Here is an 18552-nt window from a genome sequence, read left to right on the forward strand (position 1 = left end):
TACAATACCGCTGCTGAATCTCCAGATTCAAAACAATTCTCTAGTATAACAATGTGAGATAACGTCACATTAGACGATTTCTTGAAAAAAAAAACTTTAATAAAGCACAAACTAATAGACTACTTAACTCTATCAAAGTCCATATTTTAAAAAATCTACAAAAAACAATTGTTATAAAAAAATGCTTATACAATTAGGAATTAGGCATGGTAGCCGAGCACCGAGCCGTAGCCTTTACCTTCCAGCTCAATTCCCAAGAATACTGGGATTTGGAATTTCCGGTTCCGTAAATGAGTTAAGGAAAATAACTATTTGGCGTTTAAAGCTCAAGTATTTCATCTACCAAATCAAAATTTGTCCAATTAGCAGTTGCTTTTTCAATTCCGTAATTTCTTCTACATAACGTAATGTCATTTTGGTTTCCTCCAAGACTCTAAGACAATCTAACTTTTTTCTTGGATACTGTTTTCAGGTTTGGGAAAGACAAACAACAATGTTCACTTACCCTACCCAGAATTCCAAGTCCAGCCTGGTAAAAGGTTTAGGTTTCGAATGGTGTACAATGGTGTCCTGAACTGTCCAATATTTGTGACCATCGATGACCACCCGATGCTAGTCATTGCCTCCGATGGGGAGAACTTTGAGCCCATTGAGGTAGACGCTCTCATGATCTATGGCGGCGAAAGATTTGACTTCATTTTACAGGCCAAAGAGAATGTGACAGAAGTCTTTTGGATAAGATTTAAAGGTCATGGTCGATGTCTAGCAACGGACGTTTTTCAGGTGCCAATCATTAATAATAATATTTCTATTTTAGTTAGATCTAGATGTAGCCCTGGATTTCTTGATCAAAAGCTGAGGTTTTAAGCAGAATAGTATACTCGTGGTGCCCCCTGTGGAAATATGAAAACCATGGAGATTATATCAAGAATTAATGATATTAATTCGGTTTAACCTAATAATACAACGTAAAACTTCATTGAAAATAATGATGGCAGAGGAAAAAAAGACGAATACAGATAAATCTTGAGCGACTTAGAAATGACCCTTCACCTTGACCTCTCTCTTAGTCTGTTGGACCTTTGGGGGCACCACACAAGATCTTTCGACCGTCTTTCTCCAATCCTCTCTGTCTTTTGCCTTGGATAGAACCTCTCTCAATGGCAGGGCCGATCATTCTTTTTTATTTTTCTTCCCATCGCTTTCTCTGTCTGCCTAATCTTCTTTCTCCTGGTACTGTTCCCTGAAGGAAGGTCTTAGCAGTTTTATTTTGCGTTTTTTTTTGTTTTTGATTTTACAATAGTTGTCACAGTATTCTTGTTAAAGATTGTTGAGATGTGCTAATTCGTCGATGTTGCTAATGTTGTAGATCTTTTCTTGAGATGTCAGACGTTACAAGACGTTACAAGACGTTACAAGACGTTACAAGAAGTTACTGTGACGTGCCGGCACGGTGCCGGGGATTCTGTAGATGTATATCTCAAGATCTAAATGCTATCTTAGAGATTCAATAAACGTAGATCCTTTTAAATCAAATACAGAACTTTAATTCAACAACAAAGAATCACTGTATGTACAGAATATACAAAATAGACTGCATCAAATAAATATCTTCTTTCAAAGCTCAATAAAAAATATATTCAGATTAATATTAGATCTAATAAAATACAAGTGCGATACTGGGCATAAATATGTTAAGTATTTTAAACTAGACTTTGGTTTATTTAAATCGATACGTGACAAAAGTTAACATGTGGTTTATTTAAATCGATACGTGACAAAAGTTAACAGGTGGTTTATTTAAATCGATACGTGACAAAAGTTAACATGTGGTTTATTTAAATCGATACGTGACAAAAGTTAACATGTGGTTTATTTAAATCGATACGTGACAAAAGTTAACATGTGGTTTATTTAAATCGATACGTGACAAAAGTTAACATGTGGTTTATTTAAATCGATACGTGACAATAGTTAACATGTGGTTTATTTAAATCGATACGTGACAATAGTTAACATGTGGTTTATTTAAATCGATACGTGACAAAAGTTAGCATGTCATCGTGGGGCCCAAACGCTGTTGCACTCTGTCTCTAATCTCTACATTTGTGATGCGGTCTATAAGTGGGATACCTAAGATCTTTATGTTGCATCTTATCTGATCTTATATATTACAGACGTTACTTAAAAAAAAAAAAGAAGTTAATAACGTCCTACGCATTATTATTCAGGCAACCCATTCCATTCTCTAAAGGCACTACGGAAGAAAGTGCACGTATAAGAATTTGTTCTAGCGCATAGAATAAGGAATGTGCCTCTATCTTTGTGTCTTCCTGAGTATTTCATTAGGTTTTTTTTTTCTATTAGTAAATTATGTTTTATGTATTTTAAATACTTTAATTGATATTCTTCTGTCCTGAAGTGACTCTAAGTTTAGTGATTTTAGTAATTGTGTTGCTCTAATAAAATTAGAATATTACTTTGCTATAGTTCCATTGCAAGGATCTTCTTCTCTGCAGTCAGGGTCCAGAACTCAAAAGCATATACAAATGTGGCATGATCAGGGAGCGCATCACTTTGATTTTTGTGTCGAGGGCTATGCAAGATCTAATTTTAAAAAATTAATTTTATTGATTCTTATTTCAGGCAGCAGTGCTCAAGTATGAACGAGCTCAACTTGACACACCACAAGAAGAAGCAACATTCAATAACACCATTGAACTGAAGGCAAAAAGGGTTAGTTGGCATTCCTTTCTTTCCTGTAAAGAAACATTTCTTTCTTGCAGCATCGTGTCAGATCTTTTTACCACTTCGTATCTTCGACATCTTTATAAATGTATGCCAACGTAAAGTTTATTTAGCATGTATGTAAGAAGTCCCTCTACCCTCTTATGGTCCGACAGTTACGCTCGGCAGGGCACGTATCCCGTATGGGGGACGAACTTTTGCCAAAAGCAGTCTTTTTAGTGAGCTAAAAGGTGGTCGACGTAACCTACTTGCCCCACAGAAACGCTTTAAAGAACAGCTTAGGCGCCAACTTGCCTTAGCAAACAGAAGAGAGCACCAGGTTGTATGCTGCCTCAGAACGAGACAGCTGGAGGTCACTCACAAAGGCCGCGGGATACACATTTGAGAACAAAAGAAAATCTGCTGCCGAGGACAAACGCAGACGACGAAAAGAAAATCTAAATCGACCACCTGCGGACAATGGTTATGCTTGACCTAGTTGTGGCAAAATATGTAGGTCACATCTGGGGCTGCATACTACGGGAAATACCGCATGTATAGCTTTTTAAAACATAAAATATATTTTTTGTCTTGACTATTGTTAAGATAAATAGGTCTACAAATGTCTTTGCAGGTTTTAAATATGAGAGGTGGACCTACACAGAAAAGTTATGACATCGTAGAAATGAACGCGTTGCCGGACAATCAAAACAATGATGTGCTCACTGCAAAACCAGACAAACAATTTTATATCTCCATTGGTGAGTATTTATCATGTCTGAATATTTATATATTTATAGAAAATCAAGGTTGGTTGGCTTCCTTCAGTCGTAGAACGACTATGGTTCATCTCTGAGCACACTTTCTCATGTGGCTGTGGAGCCCTATTTTTGACAGACAGTCCCGTTTACAAATATCGCAGGTTAAGGTGGCTTTTGCTTCGGTGGTAGAGGAGCTGGCCATTTTTCGTATTGTCAAGCTCCTTCCTGAGTTGAGACCCATGTTTTTTTACTGTCCATAGCTTTCTTGGTCACTGTCTCTCTCCATCTGGTGCGGTCTAGAGCTATGTCTTCCCAATGGTCAGTATTGATTTATATATTTATAGAAAATACTGAATGGTAAATGGCAAGAAAAATACATGATACAGAAGTCCTTTGAAGAGCGGGCCAGCAAAGCATCCACACAATCCTGATGCATTCCCAGCTGCGATGGGTAGGCCACATCTGCAGAATAGAAGACTCCCGCATCTCTAAACGACTCCTTCGTGGTTTTATTTAAGGGAAGAGAAGCGCTCACAGATAAAAAAAGATAAAGCTCACCCAATCCAGGGTATACTGCCGGGGCCTTGTTCGCTTCCCGTTCTCAGCCTATCTAGTTTCACCACTAGACGTTTCCATGGAGGCGCCAGGATGAGACGATGGAGGCTGAATCCTCCGATCCTATTCGTACCTGTCTTCATGGCTCAAACTGCACAAAGTTTGACACTGCATTCAAAACTTAACTCGTGCAGTCGTGGGTGTAATCTTTTCGAACCGAATGGGTCTGGAGTCGGAAAGCCGGTTAGACTTCGAATTTGACTTTACGGATTCATAAGACGCCCTGTAGTGCGCCCTATTCTAATGGTACCTGACCTACGTTTAGGAGAAAAATGTGTTTGTTGATGTGCTGGTCACATTCTTAACTGTCTGCAATAGAAACAGATGGGTTTAACGTAATCTGCCCCCCCCCCCCCACATGGATTGCTAGGTCTAGAAGGGTTTGCCTACCCTTACTTTTTACGTATAGTTCTACTAGTAGGTAGTCTGGCACATGGGATCAGCAACTATTCATATTTATTACATTCGGAATCTTCATTCTTTCGGTCGTTTTTTTTGTACTCTTGAATATGTTCCTCCTGGAATTAGTGGCGTCAAGCATTATTTCCGGTATTTAATACTAAAAAAAATAATCATATTCTGACGTGTCTATAGTGCATTATTATCCTGCTGTTCTTCGTTTATGAAATTGTAAAGTCAAATGTCAAATCTACTATTCACTTTACTTTTATTAATTGAGCTCAGCGACTGGTAGAAATCGGTAACTATAGTTTTGCTTTAGTTTATTATTGGTTTTGGCCACGCTCATGGAATTTAGTGACTGTAGTTCGAGGAATTTGGTGACTGAAGTTTGGTTTAGAATTTTTTTTTTTAAAAGGGATGTTTTATCGTCAAAACCATATTTTGGGATGTCTTAAACTCAAAACCATCTAGATGAGGGTTTTAAACTCAAAACCCCTTTGGCTACGCTCGTTGAAGTTGGTGACTGTAGTTTTCTTTAGTTTAATATTGGAGATGCAGTTTTTAAACTCAAAACTCTCTGGAGGGGAGGGGGGGGTAACTCAAAAATGTACTTAGATAACGCTCATAGAATTTGGAGATTGAAGATTTAAATTTAAAAAAAACAAACTCGGAAGGGGGGTTTTAAACTAAAAAATCCCCCCATGGCTACGTTCATCTAATTTGGTGACTGTCGTTAGCTATATTTTTTTCATTTTATTGAAGAAAGAATTTTAAATTCTAATCCTCTTGGCTGCGTTGCAGCGATTGATGTTTTAACATTAAAATCTCACCTGCAATAAACAAAAAGAAAAAAAAACCGTCACGAAATGAAAACCCCGAAACCCCCTCCACCCCCCTCCCGGCTACGCCCTTGAGCTGGTAGTTTATATAGGATCTGTACACAAAATTTTATACATACCAGAAAGCAAATACGTGTATTGTTATTTGTCAACCTTTTTAGCGGCCCCCGAAAGGGGAAAAGACGCTATTAGTTTTGTGCGAAATGTCTGTCCGTCCGTCCCGTTTAGATCTCGTAAACTAGAAGAGATATTGAAAATCCAACTTCACAATATTTTAGACCATTCAAAGTTCTGATACAACGGGTACTTTTTCTTTTCCTGAAAGCGAAAATTCTAATTTTTAAAATCAATTATGCAAGCAGTTTTTTTATAAGAAAAAGCTAATTAGTATGCATTATATGTTAGACCTAATTTAAGACGAATAGTAATCTTATAAACATCATTTTTGTGCAGATTTTTTTCTAATAACGGAATTATTATTATTATTATTTTTTTTGAGGATTCGAATACGAGATTGATTAAGTAGCTAACACTTGAGGATTTATTTCTGTGGATTACTTGTGTTTCTGTGGTTTTTTTTGTGATTCTGCGGATTTTTGTGTGTTACTGTTTAGAGTGGACGGCGCGAGGGTTGTGTAGTAAAGTACTGTGTAGTTTGTAGTGTAGTTATCGTCTCTTTTCTGTCTCTGTACTTGTGATAAACCCTTGTAAAAATGTCAGTTAAGACATTTTTTATTGAAAAAAAGGACCTGGATGGTGGACTTGTCCACGCCCCAGGTACCTTGCTTCTAAAGCTGTCAGGCCAAGGGGCTGTTAAGGCCACTATGGCGAGCCTAATAGAGTGCCTGAAACTAACACCGGACGAAGTGAGTTCTCTCTATCGCTTCGAGAACCCCTTTGTCTGGTTCCTGGTCCCAACATCCGCCCGAGTGAGAACCCGTATACTAGGGAAATCATTCGGGAATGATAAGGACTTCAAGGTAGATGTCTGTACCTTAGAAGACGAAAAAATCAGGGTTACCCTTCACTGGGTAGCACCAACCATAAACAAATCAAAGATAGGAGAAATCTTTGGAGCCTTTGCAGAAGAAGGCTCCAAGATAGAGCCAATCAAGCTAGGCAACTCAGATAAGTGGGCGGCTTGGATCAAACTCCGCAAACAGACTGAACTCCCCCATTATATTCAATTACGATATGAGGACGATCCGAGGACGTAGACAACAGTGCTGGCATTGCGGACAGGACCAGCACTGGTCAAACCAGTGTCCAAATAGGGCGAACCCAAGACGGGACCAAAACCCCACAGAAGGTGCAAAGGAGGTAGGAGGGAAAATCTCCTATGCCATGGCCCTTAAAGGGGAGGGAGAGAAAAAGCAATCCGAGATTGATCAACAGCAAAAAAAAGATGGCTTCACAATGGTTGAAAGCAGCAAAGGAGGGGGAAAAAAACAAATAGAAGCTATGGGAGCTACTCCAAGTGGTCTCCCCCCACCTAACAGCCCTGAAAACAAATCCAAATAGGGCGAACCCCAGACGGGACCAAAACTCCACAGAAGGTGCAAAGGAGGTAGGAGGGAAAATCTCCTATGCCATGGCCCTTAAAGGGGAGGGAGAGAAAAAGCAATCCGAGATTGATCAACAGCAAAAAAAAGATGGCTTCACAATGGTTGAAAGCAGCAAAGGAGGGGGAAAAACAAATAGAAGCTATGGGAGCTACTCCAAGTGGTCTCCCCCCACCTAACAGCCCTGAAAACAAATCTAAGCAAAGTAAAAAAATTAAAACATCCGGAGGGGCAAGTTCAGCACCCACCACCCCAACCAAAATAACAAGAAAGAGGGCCCTCTCTCTCTCTTCCTCATCAGAGGATCTAAACGAGGATCCCCGGGTAGAGGAGGAGAAAAGAGAGGAAGAACAGTTCAAGCTCGAGCTGAACTTTCCAGACTCCCCGTCAGTGCTAGTCATAGATGAGGGCGAGGACCCTAACACACATTCAAACACATAAACAACAAAGCAACTTTTAAAGATAAAACGCACACACACACAATAGAATAACAAACACGCAAACCAATCTCACACACTCATGGCAGACATTAAAATTTTGACACTCAACATCAGAGGGCTTAACAATAAACACACCTACATAGCACACCTCACAAGAAAATACAAGCCAGATTTTATCTTTCTGCAAGAGACCAACACACAGTTAGAGTACAAGGCCAAAAAAGCAGTCTCTCTTATGGGCCTCCGGGAGGGTTATTTTAGTTTAGGTAGAAAGCCACGAGGGACAGCCATTTTACAAACATCCAATAGGTTTTCAACCACACACTCATATCAAGACAATAGCGGGAGGATAGTAATACTTAGGACAAGCTCACAAAAACACACATACACGTTAGTCAACATTTATGCACCCGCTCAAAAAAAAGAGAAACACGAGTTTTTTGGAATGCTAAGTGACATTCTACACACTCAGTACGCAGGAGAAAATTTGATAGTAGGGGGTGATTTAAATTACATTGATTCCCAATTAGACAAGCAAAACACAAACACAGAGGGTCCTACTCCTCATGTAACAATTAAAACGCATGACTATTTGGGGGGAGTCATCAAGGCTTTCCGGTTAGTAGATGCCTATAGAGAAGTAGAGGTCACGGGCCGGGTCACCACGTTCAGGGACAAGGCACACCAAATAGAAACACGGATAGATAGAGTGTATGTGCCAAGGGCGTGCGAAACAAAAAGTGTAACACATCTCGTAGAGACGTTACAATATACAGACCACAAAGGAGTCTTAGTGGAACTGCTGAACCCAAAACTAAAAAAGAAAAAACAAAAAACACCGATCTGGAAACTTAACAACGACCTCCTAAATGACCCGCTCTATTTAAAAACAATCGCAAACCTCCTCAAAAATATAATACATGACTCAAACACACCCCATTTCAAAGTCACACAAATATGGACGCTAATTAAAAGCTCCATTAAGCAGCAAAGCCAAATACTGGCCACACTAGTTAACTCAAAAAGGAAAAAAGAAGAGGAAAGACTTAAAAATTTACTAACACACGAAGAAGACGAAGCAGCCAAAACACATATACTAACACAACTAGAAGAACTATTTAACTATCAATACAAAGGAGCGGAATTGAGGTGCAAAAGTAAAAAAATAACCGAAGGGCCTAACAAACTTTTTTTATCAGCAGAACAAAACATTCAAATTGACAGAACTATTGACAACATTGTTGATAGTAAAGGAGAAACTATACACGACCTGGACAAAATAACAGACACATTTACGAAACACTTTACTAATTTGTATGACAAGGAACAGACGGACGACAACGCACAAAAAGTATTTTTACAGAACTGCAAAGAAATACCAATTACAGAACAGATAGAGACAGACGCTCCCTTTACGCTAGACGAACTGAGGGCTGCTTTAGATACAACACAAAACAACAAATCCCCTGGCCCAGACGGTCTGACGTTTGAATTTTACAAAGCCTTTTTTCCCCAAATAGGACCCCTACTATTAAATCTATACAGCGACATGTTAGTGACAGAACAGTTACCTAGAGATTTCAACTTAGCATATATCACACTTCTACCAAAAAAACAAGAAAACAACACCTCACCTAGCGACTTTCGACCGATCTCACTTCTAAACACCGACTACAAACTTCTGACGAAAATGATTTTTTAAAGACTAAAACCCCTCATACCACACTTAATAGGACAGGACCAATACTGTAGCAACCCAGACAAAAACATCGACGAACTTAACCATTTTTTAAGAGACATTATATATTACTGTAAAGACAAAGACTTGAAAGCAGCCCTCTTTTCTATTGACCAGGAAAAAGCCTTTGACAGAATAGACCATGATTACCTTTTCAAAATACTAGACAAGACGAAGACAGATGGAAGAATGAAGAAATACATAAAGCTAGTTTACACTGATGCCACAAGCAAACTCATAATAAACCAAACCCTTAGTGGCAGTATCCCTATTAGAAGATCTGTTAGACAAGGGTGTCCCCTTTCTCCCTTTTTATACACCCTTTGCCTAGAACCCCTTCTAGAAACCATCAGGCTAGATAGTGGAATCACGGGGATAAAAATCCCAGGCCCCACGCCCGTAGTGAAAGTTAAAGCATACGCTGATGACACCACCCTTTTTCCCTCCTCAGAAAAAGACATAGCCGCAATCATAGATAAGTTTATTCAATTTGGGAGGGCAAGCGGGTCAAAAATCAACATAAATAAATCTTGTATTATGGGATTAGGCAGGTGGGAAATCCCCTTAAACATCCCCTTTAACCTTAAAATAGAGAAGGCAATTAAAATATGCGGCATCACGTGGACAAGCAACCCAACATATTACCACACACAGCAGTGGGAAAATATTTTAAACAAAACCAAAAACACACTTAAAAGATTTCATTATACAGCAACTACTATATTTGGTAGAGCAATACTAGTAAACAACCTGGTCATCCCGAAGATAGTTTATTTAGCAAACATCACAGAACCTCCACCAACTTTTATACCAAGCATAAACACAATCATTAGGAATTTTATATTTAAAAGCACTATCAGGAACATTAAACACACAACACTTATACAAAACAAAGAGGATGGGGGGGATAAACTTACAGGACATCAGAACCAAAATACAAGCACTTAGATTAAAATACATAGGACAAGTAGCCAAGAACCCAAACAATTTTCCATTAACAATATACTACTACGGCTTAAGGTTAAATAAAATAATTCCAATAAAAAATGACACCCCACACCACTTTGGTACAAACACACATCCATTTTACAGATCCATATCAAGAATACTCCCCGGCAATGAACATCTAATACACAGTAAATTAAAAGACACATATACAACACTTAAGAAACAGTTACAAGAAAGATTATTCAATAGGATCAAATGGAGTAGAGAGTTATGTGTACTAGATTTCAGAGACACTTTTATAAACCTACACAGCAAACACATTACACCCAAAGCCAGAGAAATAACATACAGACTAATCTTCGGGATGACCCCTGTAGGAAGTAAGAAAAGAAATGTACACATATGTGTTTTCTGTCACACAGATAATGGTAACAATGAAAGCCATATGTTTTTAAAATGTAAAATATTTGATAATGTTAGATGCACTATGAAAGTCCTACTAGAGGCAAACTGTAACACCAATGTTAATCTTAACCTAGCTATTGTTTTAAATAAATTGCCTAAAATCAAAAGTAAGATGATTCATAAATTTAATCTAATAATAGTGAGTGAATACAGAAGTCTTGTGTGGCACAGTAGAAATAAAGTTGTTAATAACAATGTATCTTTAAATCCTTATAATCTAGAGTTAATATTTAGAAAAATAATTGAACATAGAATTTATAACTATACTGGTTAGATAGAAATTGTAATTATTGTATAATTTATTGTCCTTGACTAAATTGTCAGACCTCAGAGATAAAAATCTAAATACTGTAATCAATCTGTAAAGTTACTCTATTGGTATTATGTCAGTTGTCAGTTAGTTTAAGTGGTTATGCGAGTGTGTGAGAGTGTGTATGTACCTGGGTTAAAGAGAGTTTGGGCTGAGAGATGCGGGATAGGAATCAAATTGAACTTTATTTATCTATGGAAAACCACTAAAGAACTGTCTTTTAAAGGGAAGTCAACACTTTTGAAGAATTATTTCTCCCTCGCGGTTACGTCCTCTTTGATCACATGATCGGAGAGCATGTCACAAGTCAACATCAAGTGTGTCTGTACAACACTCACAGAACACGGCAAGCCCGTGGAAACGTAACAAGAACACTATGACAATGTCTATATCTTAGCGGCAGCCTCATCCTAGACATACTGGGAAACAAAGGAACAAGAAAACAAGACGCAACTGAATGGAGCCTGCGAAGAGACTAGAAACAAAAATAACCAAAACCAATAATCCTAAAGAATATAGACAAGGGCAGACTATTGAAAGTCAAGAATCTTTTATGAATAATGTAATAGTTTAAGACAAATTAACTATTTTTTTATTTATTTATCAATATTTTTTATTTTTTTTTAAACCCCTCGTAATGAGAGAAAAAGAATCCTTAATCGACACCCCTATCCTGAAATAATTTACACATGACCCTAACAGAACCCTGAACAATTGTGATACAGCAGCACCTTTGCTTGGTTAACTATCCCAGAACGATTCTAACAGACCCAAGGGCCACCTTGATGATGCTAGAGTAGCCCTCTTACATCTCAAGGAGACCTTTAAAAATTGTCGTGAGAGGGATTAACCTGTTCCCTGATCAGTCTTTTTAAATACACAAGGCATACAGGGCAGCTGTATAAAACCCTATATTGGCTTGCCTTACCTAATAACTTGCTACTACCTGGGAACATAGCATTGCTACAAAGTCAATTTCCTAAAAGATTGTTAATGTTGCTGTGCAGCTTTGTTAATAAACTCATTTATGTTGAAGATTGTTACTGTTAAAACAAAAATACTGAGGCCACTTATCAATGAAGTCCTTTTTCTCTGTATTACTTTATAGAAAAGATGTTGTTCTGTTGTGTAAAATTAAATATTATTATATGTCTAAAATACTATTTCACGAGACAGAATGGAGGCTTAGGATGAAATCAGTCACTTTTTCCTCTTCGTACTACCACCAAGATCAATACATTATGTCCCCTTTAACCATAAAGTGACAATGACAATGCCAAGTGCTTAAAAGGAAACAAACTAATTGGATACAATCACACTACAGATTTCCCTTTGTTTCGTTTAATTTTTTTGGAAAATGTCTACAAGATAAGATAACACTCATGAAAAAAAAAAAAATACGAGATTGAGCTTTTTCAAAACAATTAACTTATTTAGTTCGAACCGAGGGTCCCGGGTTCGAATCCTGGTGAAGACTGGGATTTTCAACTTCTGAGTCTACCCAGCTCTAATGGGTACCTGACATTAGTTGGGGAAAAGCAAAGGCGGTTGGTCGTTGTGCTGGCTACATGACACCCTCGTTAACCGTAGGCCACAAAAACAGATGAACTTTACATCATCTGCCCTATAGACCACAAACTAGTTAGGCCAGGTTCACATCTAACTTTACATTCACTTTCACGTATCCTTTAATCTGCGGGACGGTTGGGGCACTACACAAGATCTGTTAACCTTTTTTCTCCATTCTTATCTCTCATTTGTCTTTGATATAATTTCATTCGGATGTTCTTTCTGAAAATATTGAAGCCTAACTGGGTGGACCACTGGTCGTGCGGTTTGCGCGCTGGACTGTCGTTTGGATTTATCGACGATCGGAGGTTCAAACCCTGCCTGCTCCCATCCCCCGTCGTCCTGCGGGAGGTTTGGACTAGGAAGTAAACTATCTTCAACTCTGAGGATTATCCGAATTTTGTAAAACATTTTACTTCGGGGGCCGATTTTGAGTTTGTCTTTCCACACAAACTGTCTTTTGTAACCTTGTTTTTAAATGTATTTATTATATATTGTGCAACAGGAGCAAGTGAGATTGTTGACGCCAGATTTGATCCTCCCCACGCCCCATCACTCTCCAGGAAAATAGAAGCAGACGTCAGGCCATTTAATCACCAGCTGAATTACATTTCTTCTCGTTTCCCGCCTTCTCCTCCACTGTTCCAGTTTGACAGTATTCCTAAGGTTGGTACTTTGTTACAAAGCTTATATCAAACTCACTCTGTCTGTCTGGCCAAAAGTTTGTACCCATTATTTCTCTCACACCCAGTCTCGGATCAGGCTGAAATTTTGTACAATTATTTATTTTATCTGACAACACAAGAATCAATAAAAAAATTATTTAATTAACATTTGGTAAAAGATTTTTGTGTTTGGTATCTCAAACAAGAGAAGGAAATAGTACTTGACTGAAGTGGTGGTACAATCTGATTTAGTCCCCTTTATAATAGGCTGTCTCTAAGGCTTAGTGAACACAAGCATTGAATAGAAACAGATATTTATACAATCTTCCATGTTCATAGACTCTTTGCTAGCAGATTGGTTACTGAGTTTGCTTGAGAAGCCTGAGTAGGCTTTAGCCCACAAGCTCAAATTCAGGTCGTTCCCTTTAAAAAAAAATAAATTTAAAAGCGATCACCCAAATACCACGTTCTTTCTCCTACTACCCCTTTCCAACTGGTCCAGACAAGTGATAGGATCATAGCTTATTGGGAAAGCTAAAAGCATGAAATTGCGCTCTTGTCTGATTCAAGCAACCCGTTCTATACTATAATGTCGATAAGAAAAAAGTAGCACTTCTACGAATTTTACCTGCCACATGAAATAAGAATAGTGCCTTTATCTTTATGGTCATTTAATTAGGTTTTTAGTGGCCCCCGAATGGGGAAAAGGCGCTATTAGTTTTGTGTGGCCTGACTGTCCGTCTGACCGTCCGTCCCGTTTAGATCTCAGAAACTAGAAGAGAAAATGAAAATCGGAAATAATGATATTTTAGATCATTCAAAGTTCTGATACAACGGCTATTTTTTTTCTTTACTGAAAGCGAAAAAACTAATTTTTCAAATCAATTATGCAAGCAGTTTATTCATTAAAAAATACACCATTTTTACAACTATTAACTATTAATAGTAACAAACACTGGAGGCTTTTTAGTAAGAAGTGCAACATACAATCTATTTTTAAACACATTTATGCAAATGGTTTTAGATTTTTGGACAAAAAATATATTTTTTTTTACCATTGTATTGCTAAGTTGTGTAAGTTCTGTCATTCTAAATACTGCATTTACAAAAAAATATGTTCAATTTTTTTAAAAGAGAAAAAAAATCTATTTACCATGCAAAAAAGTTGGACATAATTTAAAACAACAATTAATAAGTAGTTTTTCATATTATCGCGTAAACCGCAGAGCTACACACATTGCAAGGAACACAAAACCAAAGGAATTTTTTTTTTATGGAAAAGTTTTTTATATTGAAGCTTTGAATAAAAGATTGAACCTTTACAAAACAATTAGATACTCATTATAAGACATCAGTTAGGCCAGGCTCACATCTAACTTCACATTCACTTTCACCTATCCCTCGGTCTGCTGGACCTTTGGGGCACCACACAGGATCTGTCAACCTTCTTTCTCCATTCTTCTCCGTCATTTGCCTTTGATAGAATTTCATTCTGATGTTCTTTCTGAAAATATTAAAACCTGCCTTTTTACCTGCCTGGTTAGAATTTAATACCGATATTCTTCTGAAAATATTGAAACCTGCCTTTTTTCTTGCCTGGGTGGACCACTTCGGGGGCCGATTTTGAGTTTGTGTTTCCACACAAACTGTCTTTGTAACTTTGTTGTATTTGTAAGTTAGGGTTCGTATTTTAAGTATTATTGCTACTTTAGTCTGAATCTTCTTTCCGGAAAACATTCATGCTTATGGTCCTGCTTATCCTTTATCTGTTACTCAAGCTTTAAGCATAAAATTTATTAGATAACACTAGTTGCATTTGAAAAACTGAACCGTCTTTCTTTTGTTTGCCAGGATCTCCTTTGCAACAACGCCACCATGGCACGAGACTGCAGCCAGGAGCTGTGTGTGTGCACCCACATGTTAAGTTATCAGCTTGGCGACGTGGTTGAGTTAATCCTGGTGTCTTACAAAGACACTTTAGTGCACCCAATGCACATGCACGGTCATTCCTTCTACGTTACTACAATGAAACGAGTAAGTCATGTTATCCAAACCAAAATAAAATTACAGTTTTAAAATTTATATAAGGGGAAATAATTTCTGCAGAATTATTGTAATAATCTCCCTTCTTACATTGGTGTGATGATGATTTGTGATCTAAATATTTGACTCAATGGCTACTAAATTAGAATTAGAAGTAAGCTACAATTAAATACATTAAAGACGTATGTTTAAGTGTAGCCTATGTTTAAGGTAGCTATGCGGTGTTATATTTACCAAAACTTTGCTCTTAAATAATAAAATAAATATAGTGAAGATTCACGTCCGATTATAAATAACACATAATTTCTGCCTACTTTTTAGTTTGGTCGACCTATAACCGTGAAAGAGATCAAAGAACTGGACAAAAAAGGTCTGATACCGAGGAAGAAGTCAAGAGTGCCTCGCAAAGATTCCGTCCCTGTCCCAGAGGAAGCTGTGACAATCATTCGATTTAAGGCAGATAACCCTGGTAATTTACTTTTTCTTTAAAATAACTTTTTACTAAATTGACTATATAAGCTTGAGACATGTAATCAGCAGTATATTTGTATTTTCTTTGAAATTTTATTTTATTTAGTCAGATATCCTAAGGAATCCTACATTTATCCACTGCTCGTATAAATTACTTGCAGAATAGTTTAAATCATTTACATAGGCATGAAATAGTTTCAACCATTTATATAGGCATGGTGGCAGAGTGATAAAGTGTGTGGCTTTTGAACCAGGGGTCACAAGTATCATAATGAAGATTTGAAATTTCTGTGATTTTTCTTGGATATTCTAATGTGTTATATTTTGAACGATCATCAGCTGTAATTAATAAGATAATTATGGGTATACCTGACGCTAGTTAAAAACAAGCAAAGTATAAAAATTCCTTTAAAAAAAAACAAAGCTTATTTAAAGAAAAGAACTCCACACTTACAACTAAAGCTCTTGTGAATTTAGAAGTTATTTCCCTTATTCGATATCAAACAAAACAATTATTTCAATTATTGGTTAATTTTTCAATTGATTCAGGTTTTGTTAGGTGCAATACATAATTGTTTTAAGTTTCAACTTGATTCGAGAATGGGTGTGGAAGAAATAACATTATTTAAGGGAACCTATGTAATTATTTAATCATATCTGGGAGTACTGAAGGATTAATTTCTTTTGTTGGTATCAAACAAAATAATTAGTGGCCAGTAATTAATTGACTAATTTTTTTTTTATTGATTCATGTATTGTCTATATCAATAAATAATATTTTAAGTTTTAACTTGATCTATGTGGGAGAAATAACATTTACAAACTTTTTACCAAATAAACAAGAGTTGGTATAAGATTTGAAAAAAAAAAAGACAATTGGTCAATGTGCTAACCACATAATTGTAGCCTAGTCATAGAAATGGATGACCTTAACATTGTCTGCCCCATGAACCATATAATGTGAATGGGGAACTTTGCTTTTGTTTTGACATTAATTAAATTTATTTTTTTTCTTTGAAAAGGGTTTTGGCTGTTTCACTGCCATATTGAGTTTCACGCAGAGCTTGGAATGTTTTTAATCCTCAAAGAAGGAAATACTCACCAAATGCCCAGCATGCCTGAGGATTTCCCCAGCTGTCAAAACTGGAAACCTACCAAAGACTCTAGCCCAGGGCAGCTCAGTGACCAGCAAGGTGGACTAAATAGAACTGGGTCACATTACAAATCTTCACCAGAAGTCATGTTTACTCTGGGCGTGGTCATGATCTGCATAGCAGTGGTCAGTTTAAGCCTAATGCTGTTTGTGTCTTTGTATAAGCGAGGAGTTATCCCCACATGCAAGCCAGTGCTACTTAAAGAGACTCACAGCTACCAAAGCATTTAGTGATGAAGATTACTTTACCTCTAGGAATTTAAAACAATATTAGACTGTTGACAGATGTCACTGTAAATGTGTAAAATGTGTAAACTATATAATTATCAAAGAGTCTTGACAGAAGATTTCTTAATCTCTAGGAATTTATTTAAGACAATATTAAACTTAGGCCTAATCGACAGATGTTTCTGTAAATGTGTAAAATGTGTAGACTATATAATCATCAATGAGTCTTGACAGAAGATTTCTTTATCTCTGTGAATTTAAGATAATACTAAACTTATCAACAGATTTCTCTGTAAATGTATAAATTATATAATCATCAAAGTGTCTTGACAGAAACTAGTTGCAGTTATAGCCAAATACTATTCAAACTCTTTGACAGTTATTTTTTTACTTATAAGTGGACTCTTAAAGCAATTTAAACTTACAATTCATTCTGTAGTGAAATGTACAAATGTGTAGAATGTAAGCTGAAGACTTAATGTCAGTCTTTATATAAAAACTTTCAAGACACAATACTGGCGTGCACATTTTCAAATGTTAAGCAATGATGTTATTTGGAATGAATGAAAAGTTATCTTTACAAATATTCTAGAAGTTTTAGACCATATTTAGTTCACTGTTAAACAATGTTATTAGTTTGTGACAGCCTGATGGTGTTAATCCTATGATATTTTCTAAAATACTATCATAACTAAAAAAAACCTCACTATACAAACTATTGATTTATTTTTAAAATTAGCGTGTTTGTTGCTAATACCAAAGAAATTTACAAATATACTATACCAAATTAGATAATACTCTACTAATTTACTAGTACTAATATTTCACACTGTTATAGCCTTCACTTCTTGCTAAAAAAAAAAGTTCAAAGGTGAGAGCAGGCCTAACAACAATATTGCAAACAAAAATCACTAAATAGTCATAAATTTGGCTTATCTAGTGAGTGATTCTGTACAACTGTAAACAGACAAATATAAAACTAATTTGAGTGAATGCTTCCTACTATCTCCTTTTTATTTCATGTCAGGTAGAATGTTTGGTGAGTGCCATGCAAATCAACATGAAAGTATTGACATTTGAAATGCTCTCTTCAGAACACATTTCTCTATGCACAAGACCCCGCACCCTGCATGCTCTGCATACAGGACCCACTCCCCACACACAGCTAATGCTTCTACCGGTGATTATTTTTTTGAAATTATCATTCCATGAAAACTGAATATTAGAGAATACTAACACAGGTGAATATTCATTGGCTATATGGTGGTCAATAAAATCAGGGCTTGTTTGTTTTACTTAATCAATGAACCAAATAGTACATGAAAGTACCGGTATTAAAAAATTTTTTTAAAGAAATTTTTTAGAAATTATTAAAAATGTTTTAATTTTAATTAATTTAGCTAAGTGAGATTTTGTTCTGTTTAAAGATTATTCATGATTAAACTCCATGATTATATTGTTTCGTTGACATGTTTGTTTAAAACTCTATGTCTTTGTATAGAAATTACATGCTCACACTGACTCAGTCAATGCTGCCAAACAGTTGTATAGCAGTGAAAGAGTTTTTTTAATATTTAGGTTATAAATAGATATTTTATTAATGCTTTGAGCAGTAT

The 18552-nt window shown here is 36.5% G+C and overlaps 1 protein-coding gene across 1 annotated transcript in view; it reads left to right on the plus strand.

Moving 5' to 3' along the window:
• The window catches only part of LOC106055593 (uncharacterized), a 34511-nt gene extending 16119 nt beyond the window's left edge, over positions 1-18392 (plus strand). The window contains exons 6-12 of the mRNA XM_013211907.2: positions 473-783; positions 2647-2736; positions 3362-3488; positions 12882-13042; positions 14893-15075; positions 15406-15553; positions 16578-18392. Of these exons, the coding sequence (XP_013067361.2) occupies positions 473-783; positions 2647-2736; positions 3362-3488; positions 12882-13042; positions 14893-15075; positions 15406-15553; positions 16578-16939 (1382 nt within the window). The 3' untranslated portion in view covers positions 16940-18392. The remainder of the gene's footprint in view (positions 1-472; positions 784-2646; positions 2737-3361; positions 3489-12881; positions 13043-14892; positions 15076-15405; positions 15554-16577) is intronic.
• Positions 18393-18552: the final 160 nt, after the last annotated feature.

This window comes from Biomphalaria glabrata, chromosome 15, assembly GCF_947242115.1.
Source record: "Biomphalaria glabrata chromosome 15, xgBioGlab47.1, whole genome shotgun sequence".
In the NCBI taxonomy this organism is placed as follows: Eukaryota; Metazoa; Mollusca; class Gastropoda; family Planorbidae; genus Biomphalaria; species Biomphalaria glabrata.